Here is an 18765-nt window from a genome sequence, read left to right as displayed (position 1 = left end):
GTCAGGAAACCTGGCTTTGGTTTGACGTCTGGAATATTTTGGGCAGTGCCGTAGATTTTTGGGGGAGCTCTTTTCCTGGCGATGGTTGGAGGAATATAACCCAAGGGCTGGGGATGAGAGAACCACTTCAGGCCCTCTTGGCTATGGTCCTGAAATTGTATCTGGAAAACAGAGATCTTGATAAGATTCAAGAGATACTATTGCCTTATCAGGGAGACACATTTTCTTCTTGGTGACACCAAGTAGACCTCTGCTGGGTCCTGGGTCCATTCTGATACTGACTTAGTTTGAACTTTGCTTACAGCTGCTAAGCTATTTATTGCGGCATATTGGGGAAAAAACAGTAACGGCATTTGAAATTTAGTTTAATTTGCTAAGATCATAGAATCATAAGAGTTGGAAGGGACCTATAGGGTCATCTAGTCCAACCCCCTGCACAATGCAGGAATTCACAACTACCTCCCCTCCGCACCCCCAATGACCCATACTTCATGCCCAGAAGATGGCCAAGGTGCCCTCCCTCTCATGATCTGCCTAAGGTCATAGAATCAGCATTGCTGACAAATCTAGCCTCTTCTTAAAAACCTCCAGGAAAGGAGAGCTTACCACCTCCCAAGGAAGCCTGTTCCACTGAGGAACTGCTCTAACTGTTTGAAAGTTCTTCCTAATGTTTAGACGGAAACTCTTTTGATCTAATTTCAACCCATTGGTTCTGGTCCGACCTTCTGGGGCAACAGAAAACAACTCAGCACCCTCCTCTATACAACAGCCCTTCAAGTACTTGAAGATGATTATCATATCCCCTCTCAGTCTTCTCCTCTTCAAGCTAAACATACCCAGCTCCTTCAGCCTTTCCTCATAGGACTTGGTCTCCAGACCCCTCACCATCTTTGTGGTGAGATATTACCAAAGAATGCAAAGAGGTAATTTGCAGCGTATGGATGTAAGTTTTGAGAACACTGGGCAATCTTTGTTCTTTATTGGAACAAAAAGAAAAAGAAAAGAGAAAACATACTTTGCTTTTTATTAATTGTTATAAATGTCTTTCTCTTACGTATTAAGGCATTATGTAGCATAATGCATACAATAAACATGTGGGGGAGAATATACATGGTGAAGCACAGGCCACAAGCGCTGGCTGGCCAGGGACTTCTCAATCAAGGGACTTCTGAATCAGCAGCCTGGTTTGGATGATTCAAAAAACGCCACTTATGTTAGCTTGGTTGTGGCTATTAGGGAGGAGGCTTTGAACCAAAGCCCCTTTGGAACAGGCAGACAAGACAAACGTACTTGGCTAAATCAAATTTTTAAGGCTGTGTGTGTGCTAGCGAGGGAATCTGCTGTCCTTTCCCCCCTTGGATCCCAGAGAGACTTCTAAATCATTACGAATGCTTTCGCTAGTTAGGATTAGGCAGATCAAGGCCAGCAGTGGAGGAGATCCAGCATCTGCTGTGCTCTGAAGAAGGTCAGAAGAAACCTTGGGGTGGCCCCAGCATCTGCACAGAAGTCTGGGGCGGAGCGCCGGCCGAGCCTTGCGAAACGATTACTGTCCTGCTTCGAAGAAGGGGTGCTGTGGGTGGTTGGAAGCGGCGGACAAGCCAGGCCTTCCCTGATCTCTGGGGGCCTTCTGGGGCCCCCAAAAGCCGGTCTGCTGGCTGACCCTCTCTCTGCTTGCCACTGTGCGTTCCCCCTCCCACAGGAGTGCCGCGGTGGCCTCTTTGCACAGATACGCCGTGTGCTGTTGCCCTTGGCTCACGTGCTGTGCTGTTGTGTGCATCTGGCGCAGACTTGGTCGAGCCAGCTTTTTAACTGCCAGCGAGACTGTAGTGCTTGTTCCTGGGGTGGAGTGGGGTGGGGGGCATTCCTTGTTTGGAATCCCTTTTTAAAAAAAATAAGGGCTTTGCCCTCACGCAACCAGGGAAGGGCTGCAGATCAGTGGCGGAGCATCTGCTTTGTGTGCTGAAGGTCTCAGGTTTAATCTCCAGTTATAAGGATCAGGCAGTAGGTGCTGTGAAAGAAAGCTCTGCCCGAGGCCTAGGAGAGCCGCTGCTGGACTGAATAGGCAGTACTGACCTGGGTGGACAAATGGTCCACTTTAATATAAGCCAGCTTCACGTGTACAGTTGTAGCAAAGCAAACATCTTTTTTTTTTTAAGTGTCTTGCCACAAACAGTTTCCGTGTCGAAGCAGGACTTTTGTCCCCTCTTTTTGGAAGGGAGCTTGCCTGCGCCACCTCTTGGCCCCCATGGAGGGGCTTGGGAGGATGGCGACCCTGTCAGTTAATAACTCTTGATTGGTGAGCCTCATGTCGTGCTTGCAATGGAAAGGAAGCGCCAAAGGGGCTACCCAGATGCCATTGCCAGTGAGGGAGGCTCTATGTTCCGGTCACCACAGTTAAAAGGATATTGCAGAGCTTGAGAAGGTGCAGAAAAGAGCAACCAAAATGATCAGGGAACTAGAGCAACTGCCCTATGAGGAGCAGTTAAAACGCTTAGGGCTGTTTAGCTTAGAAAGAAGCCGGTTAAAGGGAGACATGATAGAGGTCTATAAAATTATACATGGTATGGAGAGAGTGGACAGGGAGAAGCTTTTCTTCCTCTCTCATAATACTAAAACATAAGATCATCTGAAGCTGGAGGGTGAGAGATTCAAAACTGATAAAAGGGAGTTTCTTCATATGACACATAGTTAAATTGTGGAACTCCCTGCCCCAGGAAGTGGTGATGGCTGCCAACTTGGAAGGCTTGAAGAGGGGAGTGGACACATTCATGGAGGAGAGGGCTATTCATGGCTACTAGTAAAAATGGATGCTAGTCATGATGCATACCTATTGTCTCCATTATCAGAGGAGCATTCCTATTATCTTAGGTGCTGTGGAACACAGGCAGGATAATGCTGCTGCAGTCATCTTGTTTGGGGGCTTCCTAGAAGCACCTGGTTGGCCACGGTGTGAACAGACTGCTGGACTTGATGGGCCTTGGTCTGGTCCAGCATGGCCTTTCTTATGTTCTTAGGTTCTTGCCTTATGGCTGGACCTTGGTCACAGCACCGTACAATGTGGTACAGTCCAGACCCAGGCTTACCACCTCACCAGAAGCTATTAATAGTTTGGCCGGGATGGGGGCTGACTCTCCATCTTCATAACTGAACTAAGACCAGGCCTGTCGCGCTCTTTCAGCCTAAATTGCCTCACAGGCTGTAATGAGACTAAAACGGAGAAGGGGAGAATGATAGGGAGAAAAGAATGGTCATACATATCTAAAGATATTTATTTGCCAGTGTGAGGGTAGCAGTCAGTGTCTGGGAGACCCAGGTTCGAATTCCCCACTCTGACGTGCATGCTCTCTGGTGGACCTTGGGCCAGTCGTGCACTCTCCACCTAACCTACCTCACAGGGTTGTTGTGAGGATACAATAGAGGAGAAGAGAATGATGTAAGCTGTTATGAGTCTCCACTGGGGAGGAAGGTGGGTCCAGTGTTCAGTGGCAGTCCACGTGGGATTGACAAAGTATTTCTAACAAATGACGGGGTTTTCTCCCAAGAATTGCCCCAAGTTGCCTCTGCCTTGTGCATAGGGTGCTCCCTTTTCATTCTCCGCACACGCACACACCATTGCTGATGTTCGTGGTGCTCTTTCACAGGCAGAAGAAGTGTCGCTGGCTCCCTGCAGCCCGGGCAGCTCGCCATATTGCGCAAACCTCAAAACGAAGCTCTCCGTTTTGAGGGAGTGTTACTCACATCCTTTTCTCACAGCTTTGGGAGGTGCAAAGTGGGCTGGCAGCTCGCTCCCTGGTGCCCGACTGCTGAGCTGGTAGGATTTATTGAGGCATACGGCAGGCATCAACAATAGGTATTAAGTGTACCTGGAGAACTGCACAAGCATTTCCTGGATTGGGTCACTCACATTTGCCCTGTGGGCTGAGATGACTCTCCACTTGGCTCCAAAGTTCCTTTCTTCTGCCTTTCCATTGAGGATGTGTTCTCGTTGACCCAAGTGGTGGGGGGAGCAACCTCTGGGCTTTCTGCCCTTGTCCCTTAGAGCATTAGCGTGTCAACCTTGCTTCACTCCATGCGAGAACTCTCTCAGATGGCTAGGCTAAGAACGATCAAGGGCTCTCTGGGAGCCAGCATGGTGTAGTGGTTAAGAGGAGTGGTTTGGTGAACTGGATTTGTTTCCCCACCCCACATGAAGCCAGCTGGGTGACCTTGGGCTAGTCACAGTTCTCTCTGAGCTTTCTCAGCCTCACCTACCTCACAGGGTGTCTGTTGTGGGGAAGGGAAGGTGATTGTAAGCTAATTTTATTCTTCCTTAAGTGGAAGAGAAAGTCAGCACATAAAAACCAACTACTCCTCCTCCTCCTTGTTCTTCTTTTTCTTCTTTTTTTCTTTCCTGGGAAACTTGATGCAGGCCACTGCTGTTGGGCGTATTAATTGACCAGCAGATCTGTTCTGCTTCTGCACTGAAAACACCTGATAGAGGATGCCAAGGCCACTGTGAACTGTGCCGCATGGCTGCTACTGGTCTGAGTAGACAATACTGACTTTGATGTTATTATTATCATCCATGTGTGTGTAAAGTGCCGCCAATTCACAGACAATTTATGGCAACCTGTTTTGGGGTTTTCAAGGCAAGAGGCTAACAGAGGTGGCTTTCCTCTGCATAGCAACTCTGGTATTCATTCATTCCCATCCAAATAATAACCAGGGCTGACTCATCATCCATAAGTATTGCTAATAAATAGTGTGTAAAAAAAAAAACCAAAAAAAAAACCCAAACCCCTAAATGTGCCCCGAATGGCATTCAGCAGCCTTGGCGGTGCTCTCCTGGCCCAGTTTAAGGCTTAGACCTTGAAAGGTTCTGTTTTATTCTCCTCCTTCCAGGGACTTCAGGGTGACTTCTCTGGGGTCTTTTCTCTCACCTGCCCTATTTGATCCTCCCAATAACTGTGAAGCTGGTTAGGGAGGCGGACTGGCCCCCAGATTCTCCCAGTGAGCTGTACAGCAGAGCCGCCACACCTGCCTGCCTTGTTTCCTTTCAGGTACAGTTACATGATTGACAACGTGATCCTGCTCATCACCGGGACGCTGCACCAGCGCTCCATCGCCGAGTTGGTGCCCAAGTGCCACCCCCTGGGAAGCTTCGAGCAGATGGAGGCGGTGAACATTGCGCAGACTCCGGCCGAGCTGTACAATGCCATCCTGGTGGACACGCCCCTGGGTGAGGCGGAGACCCTGGTTGAATCCCACAGGGAATGTGTTTTGGGAGAGGCTCGTGATTTGGGGGGAGGGCGCGAGCTTGGAATCCTTCTGTTTCCTGACATTGGCCAGCAGTTGCATGCAAACAGGAAATTGCCACAGTCTGCAACGCAGCAATTGCCGATAATCCTCTTGCTCTCATTAAAGCGACCGACCAGCGTGGAAACCGCTGCAGACTTTTAATGCTTCATACGCAATCATTCAGTCAAACCTTTATTGGCATACACAATACCTACAGAGAACATAATCATACAATTTTACTCCACAGAGCTTGCCTGTTCCTATTTGCGGTGTCTTTCGCGGATCCACATTGCATATTGCAAAAATTTGGCTACATGGTCAATCATGGCCACATCCTGAGTAGACATAAGAAAGGCTACCTTGTGCTCAACTGGGAAACAACGCGTTGATGAACTTAAGGCGGATACTCTGATAAAGGGGCCAGTGCAAAAGAACACCTGCAACCGATTCTATGTGATTCATTCCACAGGGGCACAACCTTGTAGAGAGTGGTATTGATTGAAATCTCCCCTGTAATACTGATGAGGGTAGCACATTTAATCTTGCTAACATATATGCCTTCCTTTGTTTTGGGTCTGTTAAATGAGAAAAATAGGTTGCCACTGAATGTTCACATTTTGCCATCCCCAAACTCACACAAGCCCCATTCCTGACTTTACTGTTGAGTTCTTGAAATTCAGTGTCTAGTAATCTGTGTTGGATAGCTTCAGACGCAATTCGCCGTTTTACATGTGATTGTTCCTTGGAGGTGCAGTCTGCCAATCTCCCTGGATGGCCCACGAATTGAAATTTTTCCCGGCCACCACCCCTCCTCACAATTTCCCTTTGTCTTTCAGCCGCCTTTTTCCAGGATTGCATCTCGGAGCAAGACCTCGATGAAATGAACATCGAAATTATTCGTAATACGCTGTACAAGGTCAGAATTCAGAGGGGTGGGGGCTGCTAATCTCATCTGATAAAATAGAGGGGAAGGGGCGGCAGAAGCAGCAGTTGACCAGGCTTTAGGTCTGTTCTCATCTCCCACCCACCATCCACCCCCAAATAGGTTTTTTAGGTTGTATGGTCATCTGTCAGCAATGCTGATTCTATGATCTTAGGCAGATGATGAGAGAGAGGGCATCTTGGCCATCTTCTGGACATGGAGTGGGGGGCACTGGGGGTGTAGGGGGGAGGTGGTTGTGGGTTTCCTGCATTATGCAGGGGGTTGGACTAGATGACCCTGGTGGTCCCTTCCAACTCCATTATTCTATGAAATACAGTGCAAGGCGTGTTCTGTTGAGAATCAAATTCATTAATATGGTCTGATCAATCACATGCCAGCACCACAAAATATCCAGACACAATAGTTTTGCACCGCAGAATCGCAGACTGCCCGTACATATAAAGGTGTAAGGTCAATAAAAGCAACCCCTGGTTAAAATTATAATCTTAAAATTGTAAAATATTCTAACAATCATTCTCTAATAAAGTTCTGCGTATTCTAATAGCAACAGCACAGAACTTGGCAGTTTGGAGCGTAAGCCGAGGGTCTTCTCCTAATAGGAGCTTCTTTGCCAAAAGCTCAGCTGATTCTTCAGGGAATTTACCAAGCAGGGGGGAAATAAGCTTTGATCTAACTTCGTGGTAGAATGGGCCACTCTGTGAGCAGAGTCTGAGATGTTGCAGAGGAACTGTTTGAGGGGCAGTTCTGTGGATTTTTTCCTTCTACCTTTCGCCAACCATTTGCAACCATTACATCCTTGAAAGAACATACCCCAGCCGGAGCTAGAAACAGCTTTACGAGGCCAAGAGCAGGCACGAAGCTGGCTGCTGCCACCCCTGCCGTTTGGGTGTGCGTGTGAAATGCCACCAAGTTGCTTCGGACTCCTGGCAACCCTGCGATGTAATGACCTGTCTTTTGGGGCCCTGTAAAGATTGCAGCGTCCCGCAGCATGTGCCTCTTGTGGTGAGCAGGTTGAAAGAGACCTGGCATGTCCTCTATGTGGGTCGGAAAGTCCCTAGGTGGTTAAAAGATTGTCCACTAAACGAGCTTGTTCTAGGCGGCCCATATTTCTTCCAGTGTTTAACGATTGCCAGATGGACGCAAGCCCTGATTGAAGGGAGACCAGTTTTGCTCTCGTCAGGGCCGCAGGCATCTCCTTAAGTCCCTGGGTGAGAGAGGCCGTGTGTCTCGGCTGCGGCTACAGCCTTTTTACCTCCCGGGTGCCGTGAGAAACTGGAGGCAAGCTTCTGGGGACGAGTGAGCAAAAGAGGATGTCTTCGGACTGGGAGAGTCATGGTTAAAACCCTTCGAGGACACCCTGAGAGCTAGTGTGATGTAGTGGTTAAGAGCAGTGGTTTGGAGCACTGGACTCTAATCTGGAGAACCGGGTTTGATTCCCCACTTCTCCACATGAGCAGCGGAGGCTAATCTGGTAAACTGGATTTGTTTCCCCACTCCTCCACATGAAGCCAGCTGGGTGCCCTTGGACTAGTCATGCTCTCTCAGCCCCACCTACCTCACAGGGTGTCTGTTATGGGGAAGGTGATTGTAAGCCGGTTTTATTCTCCCTTAAGTGGTAGAGAAAGTTGGCATATAAAAGCCAACTCTTCTTCTTACTCTTCCTCCTCCTCCTCAGTGCCAGGTGCTGAAGTAAGGGGGCAGGTTGCAGCCGGCTGTGCTGGTGTGAAGGCCATTTTGACCGGCTTGTTCTACACACGGGCTCCCTCTGCTAGGCCCACTGCATAGATAGATTTATTAAATACAGTCATTGACCAGCATAACAATAAAAAAGCAATTGCATTAGTACACAATCGTACAATAGTATACTTTGCTGGCTGTTTCACATTGCAACAACAATTTTGGTAGCAATATAGCAAAACTTTGCCCCTGTACGTGAGATGGTGGGATTCTTGTCTTCAAGCAGAAAATTCACCATTAAAACACTATCATGAGTGGCTGGTGTATCCAGGGAATCTGGACAGCAGAGGCAAGATTAGGTGATTTCTGAGATGCCTATAAAATTCACAGTTCGGTAAAATATGAACAATTGACTCGATCGCGTTTGCACTGCAGGGGCATAGCCGTGCCTCTATAGGCCAGCATTGGAATCTTCCACTAAGCAGGGCTGATGGAAAGGCATTAAAATGAGCTCTAGAGAAAACCCATCGGTTTAGGCCTACTGCAGCACCCAGCCAGACTTTTGAGAGGAAGATCATCGCTTCCTGTTCCTCTGAGTTCCCCCTCATCCACATGAGGTTAACGTCCTGCTTGGACTTGGTTGATCACAGGGCTGTTTCTGCATTCACCCTGGCACTCAGAAGTGCTGCAGAACCACTCCGCTGCCTTAACGAAACAAGGAAATCTTGTGTTTAAACATGACCCTGGCTGAGGCGAGAGAGCACACCTGTGGGACTTTGAACTCCCAGAGCCTCTCTTTTCAAGACCAGTAGCAGCCCTGTTAGAACGGGACACCGTGCAAGAGGGCAAAGCCTTTGTCTCAGCCGGTGTGGCATTTAAATCAGTCCTAAGGCCAGTGCTCATTGCGACTGGCCTTGGAGCGGGTAGGCACGTGAGGGGTGGGGGGATTGTGGGGCCCTCTTGGAACGTGGAGGCGTGCCCCTGGGCTCCAGAGAGCCTGCTGCCGCTCACTCCAGCCGGCCTTGCCTGGTTTGAGCCAGATCCAGTTGGCTTTCACGCACTGAAATCAAGAAGGATAGCACGGCGGCGGCGATGCTATCGCTCCCATCTCGCATCTGGCAAGTCACGGGGCATGGATTATATCTGTTTTCTTGGTTCCCCCTGACCCTAACTTGCTAGCGTTGGATCTATAATGGAAGGTTGTTTTCTGCGATAAGCGCTTGAGATTCCCCGAGCTGCCGTCACATGCATTAACGGGCAGGAGTGGAAAAATCGTGCGTGCATAGAGAAGTTTCTGCTGTGGGAGAAGGGTGCGTGCATGCCGCACAGTGGTTGCCCATTGACTCACTCCCGGTGCAGTCCAGTGGACCGGCAGAAAGCCATGGCATTTGGCAGATCTGCGTGAAAGCAGTCTGCATCTCTCTTCTGCTGTCCTTCAACTGAGAAGCCAAATGTAGACAGGCGAGAGTTCAGTGGGTTGGAGGGGGGGGGAGGCAGTGGACTGGAGCAACCTTGCTAAACCTTATGAGACTTAAAGGGAAAGGGGCAGAGAGCTGCTGACTTTCCAAAAGGATAGTGGTGGAGGCAGCGGACCTCACCACGGAGAATTGAGCACTTGCATCAGCCAGTTCTCGTTTTGCCAGCGTGGTGTAGTGGTTAAGAGCGGTGGTTTGGAGCGGTGGACTCTGATCTGGAGAACCGGGTTTGATTTCCCACTCCTCCACATGAGCGGCGGAGGCTAATCTGGTGAACTGGATTTGTTTCCCCGCTCCTACACACAAAGCCAGCTGGGTGACCTTGGGCTAGTCACACCCTCTCAGCCCCATCTACCTCACACAGTGTCTGTTGTGGGAAGGGGAAGGGAAAGTGATTGTAAGCCGGTTTGATTCTTCCTTAAGTGGGAGAGAAAATCGACATATAATAACCAACTCTTCTTCTGCTATTGCTGCTGTTCCTCAACACTTTTCTCTTGTTAAGTTGAGGGGAGTCTAGTTGGGAGTCAGGCAGCTCAATTCCTCGGCAGACCTATTGTGTTAGAGCTTCCTTGGTCAGACACATGTTGTGTGTGTGGGGTGGTAGTGGTGGTGTTTCACAAAATAAAATTAAAAGTAAGCGCATGTTTTTGGAAACAGATTCTACCGTTCAGTTGGTCTCAGATTTCCTAGCGTTCAGCAAAGGACATTTGGTTTTGGCCGTCTTTCCTCTTCTAGGGGAAGAGGGGACACATGGGCAGCCGCAGCTGGCTAATGTATGGAGTCATTTTGTTGGTGTGCTCATGGTGGGGTAGGGGTGAGAGAGGAAGTGTACAGAGGGGCAAAGGGACATGTGAGTGGGGGTCAGTCACAGCTGCAGTATTTGCTCTAAAGGTGACATAGGGCATTTTCACACACGCCGAATAATCCACTTTCAACACTTTGCAGCTGGATTTTACTGTGTGAAATGACAAACTCCACTTGCAAACGATTGTTGAAGTGTACTGAAAGCGGATTGTCTGGACATTAGGAAGAAATGCCTAGACATTAGGAAGAAATTTCTAACAGAGCAGTTCCTCAGTGGAACGGGCTTCCTCGGGAGGTGGTGAGCTCTCCTTCCCTGGAGATTTTTAAGCAGAGGCTAGATGCCATCTGTCAAAATGCTGATTCTATGACCATAAGCAGATCATGAGAGGGAGGGCATCTTGGCCATCTTCTGGGCATGGAGTAGGAGTCACTGGGGGTGTGGGGTTGTTGTTGTGAATTTCCTGCATTGTGCAGGGGGTTGGACTAGATGACCCTGGTGGTCCCTTCCAACTCTATGATTCTATGATTGAAAGTACATTATTTGGCATGTGTGAAAGTGCCCCTAGACACCCCTTGAGTGCAGACTCGGAGCATCAGGGAAGCTGATGATGAGTATGATTGAGAGGCTGACTTGCTCCCTTCTTGGCTCGGTTATTTTTTCCCCCCTCTCAGGCCTACCTCGAGTCCTTCTACAAGTTCTGCAAGGTCCTGGGAGGCACAACCGCCGATGCCATGTGCCCCATCCTGGAGGTAAGAAGCCAGCTTTCGAGTCTTGCTGGAGCGGTGCCAGTCCTGTTGGCATAACCCAGTGGCTGCTGCTGGTGCCAGTCTGTATCAGGGCCTGGCCCGTTGCCTTTCCTGCTTCAAGTGCTGATATTCAGCCAGGCAATCCCATTGACAAAAAATAAAAAATAAATAAATAAATAAAAGCCAAGATGTTTCGCTGCTCTGCATTGACCTCCCTGTTGGCGGTCTGCCAATGTTTCAACCTGAGTGTTTCCTGTAAACAAACAGGCTTCTTATTTTGACAAAGAGCATGTTTGAGTTCAGCTGGCTAGTTTTCTCTTCCCCCCCCCTCCCAATACAGCATTTCTGTAACTTTAGCAACCTAGGGACCCTTATTCTGATTTTAAAATTTCCCAGATTCCCTGAGCCCTCCCCGTCATGACTTTTCAGCGAGTGTGGCAAGCTAAGCGTGCCTCCTTTGGCTGTGTTTTAAAAGCAAGCTTAAGGGGGGGAAGTTTTCCTTGTCTCCACATGGCCTTACAAGGCCAGTAGTTCTCTCAGGGTAGCTGGCTGTATAAGGCCACAACTCAAAAGTCCCTGACCTGCATTCTGATTGGTCTCACCCCTTGATTGGGAAAGATTTCGCACCAGAATTTCCTGGTTGGGTAATAACCTCTTGCCAGAGGTCCACTCAACAGGGGTGGGATAGGAGCTGGAAGACGTTTCAGAGCTGCTCGTGGGACTAAAAGACGACCAGCATGTCACAAAACCTGAATTTCTGGTATTCAGTTGAAAATCACCACTGGTTTCTGTGGATCCCAGAGTGACATCTTTCCGTCTGTCCAGTAGAATCCTTAAGGTTGGGAAACAGTGAAAATAAGTTCAATTTTATACCTGAAGTAAATAGGATAATAGCATTAGGGCTGTGCCTCCTTAATACCCCTCAGCCAATCAGGGTTTCTGGGGCTGAACTCTTGGATCTTGGCAACCAATCAGTGTGTTTTATGATTAGTGGTTGGATAAGATTTAGAAGCTGGGTGGGTGCAAGGGGTGTTGGCTGTCCAAGCTTCTACCCTTAGAAAGAGGGGAAAGCCGCTGCTTTCCCCATGAAGCGGAGGGATCCCATTCTGCATTCCTTGAAGACTGAGAGGGATCCTTTTTCTTATTAACTGGATGGTACTAGGAGAGCTTTCCAAATGATTTGCAGACCCTCTGGAGTGCTCTTGCAGAACACAGAGCTTGCCGGGCACCTGTTTGAGAAACGCTTCTGTGGCATGTCAAAAACTGTTGTTTCTCACCTTGAGACTAAGGAATAGAACATTTTGTGCTTGAGGGAAAAGTCATTCAGGTTGCGTTAGGTATAGAATTTAGTTTTTCTTGGGTGGAAACCGGAATTTATTGCAGAGATCTTGTTCAGGACGCTCATCACAGACTTGTTTTCTGAGCCTTGCAACAACGAATACACTGATTGAGGTGCCGAAGATTGAACTAGGGTTGCCAATGAGGAGGGACCTCAGTGGAGTATAGTGTCGTAGAGTCCACCCTCCAGAGCAGCCGTTTTCTCCAGGGGAACTGATCTCTGTAGTCTGAAGATCAGTTGTGATTCTGGGAGACCTCCAAGGCCCTACCTGGAGTCTAGCAATCAAAGTGTTGGCTAGGGCTGAGCAAAATGGAAGTACTACAAAGAACAGCACTAATAACATATAATTATGCAAAAATCAATATTGAATTTTAGTAGTTATATTGTGCGATATGCTATTGTAATATTCATTAATAAATTACAATAAATACAAGGCTTTTCTATTGCAAACAGTGCACCAATAATACATGGGATACCACAATTACATCACAAAAGTCCAGATGTGAAGGACTAGTGAGGCAAAATTTGCCAATTCCAAATATTCAAACAGTCAATGAAGTGCACCGAAGATGCCACTAGATTCCATGAGATGGGGTTCCAGTATTCCACCCATTTCTCCTATGCAGGTTTCATCAATCAGAAGGGAATTCCTTACGAGGCTGTTAAACAATGCGTGTTCTACAATACACACAAAGTGCAATACAGTAATCATACAATTATACAATATATGCAAGCCCCAAAATTTGACAAAACATACATACAATACATAAAGTAACATACTCCTACCTGGAGGCTGGCAACCCAAGTTCAAACACGCGAAGTTGCTGTACACCCAACCAGACCCTTGGCCCATCAAAGTCAGTCTTGCTTACTCAGACTGGCAGTAGTTATCCGGGACCTGAGTTTGAGATCTTTCACATCACCTGACTATTACCTGGAGATTCTAGGGATTGAATCTGGGATCTTCTGCATGCCAGGCAGGTGCTCTGCTACCGAACCACAGCCTCTCCCCAGATTTAAAGTCTAAATAATGCCCAATCAGTGCAAGAGTTGTAATAAGACGCAGGTGGGGGCGTCTGAATACGGCATATGACAGTGGTTTTGGTGGACTGGAACACACAGATTTCTGCCAGCTGGTACCCCTCATGCCTACACCAGGGACACGGCAGGGGATTGTTGTTGGAGAGGCATTTAATTGATTTGTTAATTCTTTTATGACCCCCACCCCCACCCCTCAGCAACCTGAAACCTGGTTCTGCTTTGCCTGTGGCACCTTTAAAGACAGCATCTTCAATATGAGATTTCATGAGTCAGCGCTCACTGCTTCTTCATGTATCTGAAGAACATGTGAAGAGGTAGGGAGCTCTGACTCACAAAAGCTCTAATTGAAATAAACCTTAGAGTTTTGAAGGTGCTGCTGGCCTTTTGTTTTTAATTAACTGCAACATGGGCATGCCTCTGCAATCTGCTTCAGCTGCCCAAAAGATCCACCATATACTGGAATGGCCAGGTCTTCAAATCAAGACCTACCCTTTTACCTCTTTTAAAAAAAATTGTAACGTCTGGCCTGATGAACACATGAAGCTGCCTTATACTGAATCAGACCCTTGGTCCATCAAAGTCAGTATTGTCTACTCAGACCGGCAGTGGCTCTCCAGAGTCTCAGGTGGAGGTCTTTCACATCACCTCCCTGCCTAGTTCCTTTAACTGGAGATGCCAGGGATTGAACCTGGGGCCTTCTGCATGCCAAGCAAAGGCTCTACCACTGAAGAGTTCTGGTGAACTCTAAAGTTCACACGCTGTTAGGTGTCCTTGTGGCGACCCTAAGAAGAAGGTGCTTCATTGTACATTGAGCTCTTGGCGTTTTGGATTTTACTCGTGCACATAAGCTGGGCAGACTTGGCCCAAAATCCTCTTTATTTGGCACCTTTTCATATGGCCGAGGGCTTCATCTCTCTTGGCTGTGGCTACTGTGCCCACTGCTGTCTCCCGACCCTCTCCATCCTCACCTGTTCCTCTCTTCTTACAGTTTGAAGCCGACAGGAGGGCCTTCATTATCACCATCAACTCCTTCGGCACGGAGCTCTCCAAGGAGGATCGGGCCAAGCTGTTTCCCCACTGCGGGAAGCTCTACCCAGAGGGCCTGGCTCAGCTGGCCAGAGCGGATGACTATGAGCAAGTCAAAGCAGTGGCTGATTATTACCCAGTAAGGGACTCGGGGGCATTCTGGCTAGGGAGGGGAAGCTGGGGCTGGCTTGGCGAACTCACTCCACAGGACTGGTTTGGGGGCATGCTCATTGGGTTCGTTCTTGGCCACCAATGGGCAGAACAGCCTCATGACTTGGTCTCTCCTCCCCCCACCCCCCTGTGTAAAGGCGGTGGAAGGGTAATTCTTGACCATCAGTGGGCCGACATGTAGTGGTTAGGAGCGATGGACTCCAATCTGGAGAACCAGGTTAGTCTCCCCACTCCTCCTCATGAAGCCTGTTGGGCGACCTTGGGCTTGTCGCAGTTCTTTTAGTGCTCTTCCAGCCCCACCTAGCTTGCAAGGTGCCTGTTGTGGGGAGAGGAAGGGAAGGAGATTGTAAACCAGTTTGACTCTCCTGAAAAAGGTAGAGAGAATCGGCAATACAAGAACCAACTCTTCTTCTTCACTGCCTTTTGCAACACCCTGCAATGTTCTAGAGCTCTTGATCTAAGGCTGTCGCCATCTTCCCTGTGTGACTCCTCTGCCTCTCCTTCCCAGATGTGAAGTGGTTCTCTCCAATAACCAGCTTTTTGCAGCTTAATAAATGCCCCTGTGGCTGCTCTTGCATCGCAGGGGTGCTCTCTCTTAAGAGCAGCGCTTCTCTGGCTAGAGGATGGCACTTTCCCAACTCCCAAACTTTTCCCTGGGACAATGCGACTCCCCACCACACACACCCTGGGTGAAGCCTGCTGGCTGCATTTGATCGATTGCAATGCAGAAGCGCATTCCACGTGCCTCAGCCACTTGCTAGAGGGTGGCTTTTGGCATCACTAGTGGTGAACGATGCCTCCCCACCCCCACTACCTTTGTGCTATCTTGTCAGTTTTTTTAATTTTTAAAAGCTCTTTAGCGGTTAAGCTCAGTCCATTGCGCTGCTCAAGGTTTTTTTTAATAACTGGTGATTATTTGTTCAAGAACTTCGTTTATAGCTGCCTTTGTCCCCAGTGGGGACTCCAAAGCAGCTGGCATCGTTCTCCTCCCCTCCTTACAACAACCCTGCAAAGTAGGTAAGATGAAGTGTGACTGTCCCCAGATCACCCAGCAAGGATCCGTGGCAGAGCGGGGATTTGAACCTGTGTCTCGCAGATCCTAGTCTGACACTCTAACCAGTACTCTAAAAGGCTCTTGAAAGAAACACTCCTTCATTCTCTGCTGCTTCATTTATCTCTTTAAGTAGTACTTTCCCCCTGAAACGCCCGTTTCCCCAAGATGGAAAAAGAGCCCTTTAGCTCTATGTCCGTGTTGTAGTGTTGCGCTGTGGTAGATGAGGGGTCTTTCCAGGCCTGCACGTTCTGCAGTCTTTCTTCTCTCCTACAGGAATACAAACTTCTGTTTGAAGGAGCAGGCAGCAACCCTGGTGACAAAACCCTTGAAGATCGATTCTTTGAGCACGAGGTGAGCAAACCTTTCATGCCGGCCCGGTTGCATCGTGAGGCTGGCTCGACTGCCGGCTTGCGTTCTGCAAGCCGTTCGCCTGGTGAAGAGGGCCGAGAGCCTAGCTGCAGGGCCTGCTGCCGCCACTGTCCAAGGAAGCGGTTGGCAGCGAGCGCCAGCCAGGGCTGCGTCTTCGTGTTGCAGCGCCTGCAGCAGAGCGAGCTGGGTCAGGACTCGGTCGGCGCCAGGGCGCTGGCCCACAGTAGCCAAGCCTGCTTGAGAGCGGCAAATCTCATCAGGCCAGGAGCTGCCCAGGAGGGATTTATTCAGTCTTGGCTTGATTTGATAGCAGGAGCAAAAGCCAGTCAGGAAAAGGACAAGCATGAATGGCTGTGGTTTTGGCAGGAACATAGAAGCATGAGCTGTCCAGCTACTCACAGGAGCCTTGCCGGTCCTGGTGGTGCCGCTTCTTTATTCGAGCAGGCTCCGGATCCACTGAAAGGCACGGGAATCGTTTGCCGGAAGGAAAACTGGCCGCCCCATTCTGTGCGATGGGAACCAAATCTGCTTGAGAGAGCTCTAGCCAGAACAGGGGTAGGGTGGAATGTGGGAGCTGTGTTTGGGCCTCCCCCCCCAATCTGGTTTCATGTGGGTTTACCCTGCAAGGCAGTTGCAAAACATGTCTTGCAGTGAAGCAGGAGCTGTAAATCCATGCCAGCAGCTACCAGAAACTCTTGTGGGTTGGATCAGAGTTGCGGAAGTAAGAGGAGATGCCTCTTTCAAAATGCCAAAACTTGAAAAGCCTAGCAAAAGGTGTGTGTGTGTATTTCCTCCTTTATGTCATGGGTTTTGTGTGAATGGTGTCAGAAAAACTGCAAGGCAAACTCACAATACAGTAATGCAGGGGATTGCAACCAAATAGGGGTGTTCAAAAGAAAATTGGTAAAATTCGGGTTTGGGTTTATTGGCCTCAGTTTTTTTCGAGAAACCCGAAATAAGCTGAATTCTCATACTGGTAAATATGGGAATTCGGTTTCTTTTCGGGTTTCCTGAAAAAATTCGGCCCTGGGGGGGCATTTTTTGAGGTAAAGCCCCCAAACTTGCAGGGACTCTCTTTGCAAGAACCCCCAAGTTTGGTGAAGATTGGGTCGGGGGGTCTGAAAGAGGTCGCCCCCTTCCTCCTCCATACAGAAGCAAGAATGTAAGAGTCAGATTCTCTGTTCGCTAATGGGCTAATGCTTGTCTATGGAGGAGGGAGGGGGCGACCTCTCCTGAGTATATAACACCGGACCCTGTGATCCAATCTTCACCAAACTTTGGGGTTCGTGCAAGGAGAGTCCCTGAAAGCTACCCTGAAAATTTGGGACCTCTACCTCCCAAAATGCCTCCACAGGAGCTTTGCAAAAAAAAATTCCCTTTATTTGCTGTTGTGGGAATTTTCCATTAGCCGACTTCCGCAGGATAGCGCCTATGTGGCAAAAGTCGGCTAATGGAAAATTCCCATTTAACTGGAAAAGGGTTGCTGACCCTAGTTGTAATGGCTTCTTTTCCCCCGTCCGCTGCACACAGGTGAAACTGAACAAGCTGGCTTTCCTGAACCAGTTCCACTTTGGTGTCTTCTATGCGTTTGTGAAATTGAAGGAGCAGGAGTGCCGCAACATCGTGTGGATTGCCGAGTGCATCGCCCAACGCCACCGGGCAAAGATCGACAACTACATCCCCATCTTCTAAGCGCCTCCCCCTCTCCTCCCGCTGTGGATCGTCCCGCCGATTCCTCAAGTCCCCATCCGAACCCATCTTCTCCTGCCTTGTGGATCTGGAAGTGGCTTTGGGGGAGGGAGCGCCGGGTGGGGTCCAAGGGACCCTTATCACATTATGTAGGGCCCAGCTCTCGCTCTCTCCTGGGAGGGTCCCCATCCCTCCTCCTCGTCGTACCGTGTCACTGTATGTGCTTGTGTAGATCAGACTAAATCATTCTATATCTGAAGTCGACCTTTTTGCCCAAAGGAGGGGGACCGGTGGGGCGCTGCAGGACAGGAGGGTGTCCTCCAAGTCACTTTGTCTGTGGTTTATGAACGTAGCCCGGAGAAGTTGGTACAGTGGTAGCTGTGCGCAGCTGCCTGTCCGGCATTATTACATTATAAAAATTAAACCAGTTCTCTGACCTTGGCTCCCTCCTCTTCCCGGGAAGTCTGGGAATGCCAGCAAACCCTCACAGAACTGCCATGAGCAGCAGTCTGTCTACAGGCAACTATGAAGGTTAAACTGGTTTAAAGCACTGGGTTGTTGTTGTTTTCTTTGTTTATGGTGTCGACATGACCTTGGCATTCATTACCGAACCACCTGAAGCTCAAGTGAAGGATGCCTACGTTGGCAACAGTCGTTTGGGGTTTACATGCCATCCGCTCCCTTCATAGTTGGGTCCAGACCATTCCACCTGCTAATTGAGGGAAGAGCTGGCAGAGCTTCTGGCTTCTGGAAGCAGTAGCGGCCCACCAAGGGCCCAGGGGCACCTCTTCACAGCTTTCCACCTTTTGGTAGGCGTGACTCATTTTCCAGGAGCCTTGAGAGGAAAGGGGCAATTTTCTTTTCTCCGGCTGCAGAATTTCTCCAGGGCATTCCTCGTCCTGCTAGGTCAGGGCGGAGCAAAGGCAGGTCACTCTTTCCTTGAGCCCCTGGCTTTTTTCCCCCCCAGGTCAGGGTCAGAAGGCTAAGCAACCTCACCGCGGCAGCTGTCCACAGCCTCTCCCCACCAGCCCCTCCGCTCCAGGGCTAGACCTGATGACTCAACCAGAGGCAGTGTTCTTCATAGTATTGCGAGCTCTAAAAGCAAGGCCTCTGGCGGGTCTAGCATTTAGAGTCTGGGCCGGGCCTGGCCCAG

The 18765-nt window shown here is 49.2% G+C and overlaps 1 protein-coding gene across 1 annotated transcript in view; it reads left to right on the top strand.

Annotated features, from left to right (window-relative positions):
* Nucleotides 1-17653, top strand: part of ATP6V0D1 (ATPase H+ transporting V0 subunit d1) — a 40496-nt gene extending 22843 nt beyond the window's left edge. Inside the window, exons 3-8 of the mRNA XM_056862531.1 lie at nucleotides 5040-5218; nucleotides 6114-6193; nucleotides 10849-10926; nucleotides 14292-14468; nucleotides 15828-15905; nucleotides 17454-17653. Coding sequence (XP_056718509.1) covers nucleotides 5040-5218; nucleotides 6114-6193; nucleotides 10849-10926; nucleotides 14292-14468; nucleotides 15828-15905; nucleotides 17454-17615 — 754 coding nt within the window. The 3' untranslated portion in view covers nucleotides 17616-17653. The remainder of the gene's footprint in view (nucleotides 1-5039; nucleotides 5219-6113; nucleotides 6194-10848; nucleotides 10927-14291; nucleotides 14469-15827; nucleotides 15906-17453) is intronic.
* Nucleotides 17654-18765: the final 1112 nt, after the last annotated feature.

This window comes from Euleptes europaea, chromosome 17, assembly GCF_029931775.1.
Source record: "Euleptes europaea isolate rEulEur1 chromosome 17, rEulEur1.hap1, whole genome shotgun sequence".
Lineage (NCBI taxonomy): Eukaryota > Metazoa > Chordata > Lepidosauria > Squamata > Sphaerodactylidae > Euleptes > Euleptes europaea.
This window is presented reverse-complemented; position numbering and strand designations above follow the sequence as displayed.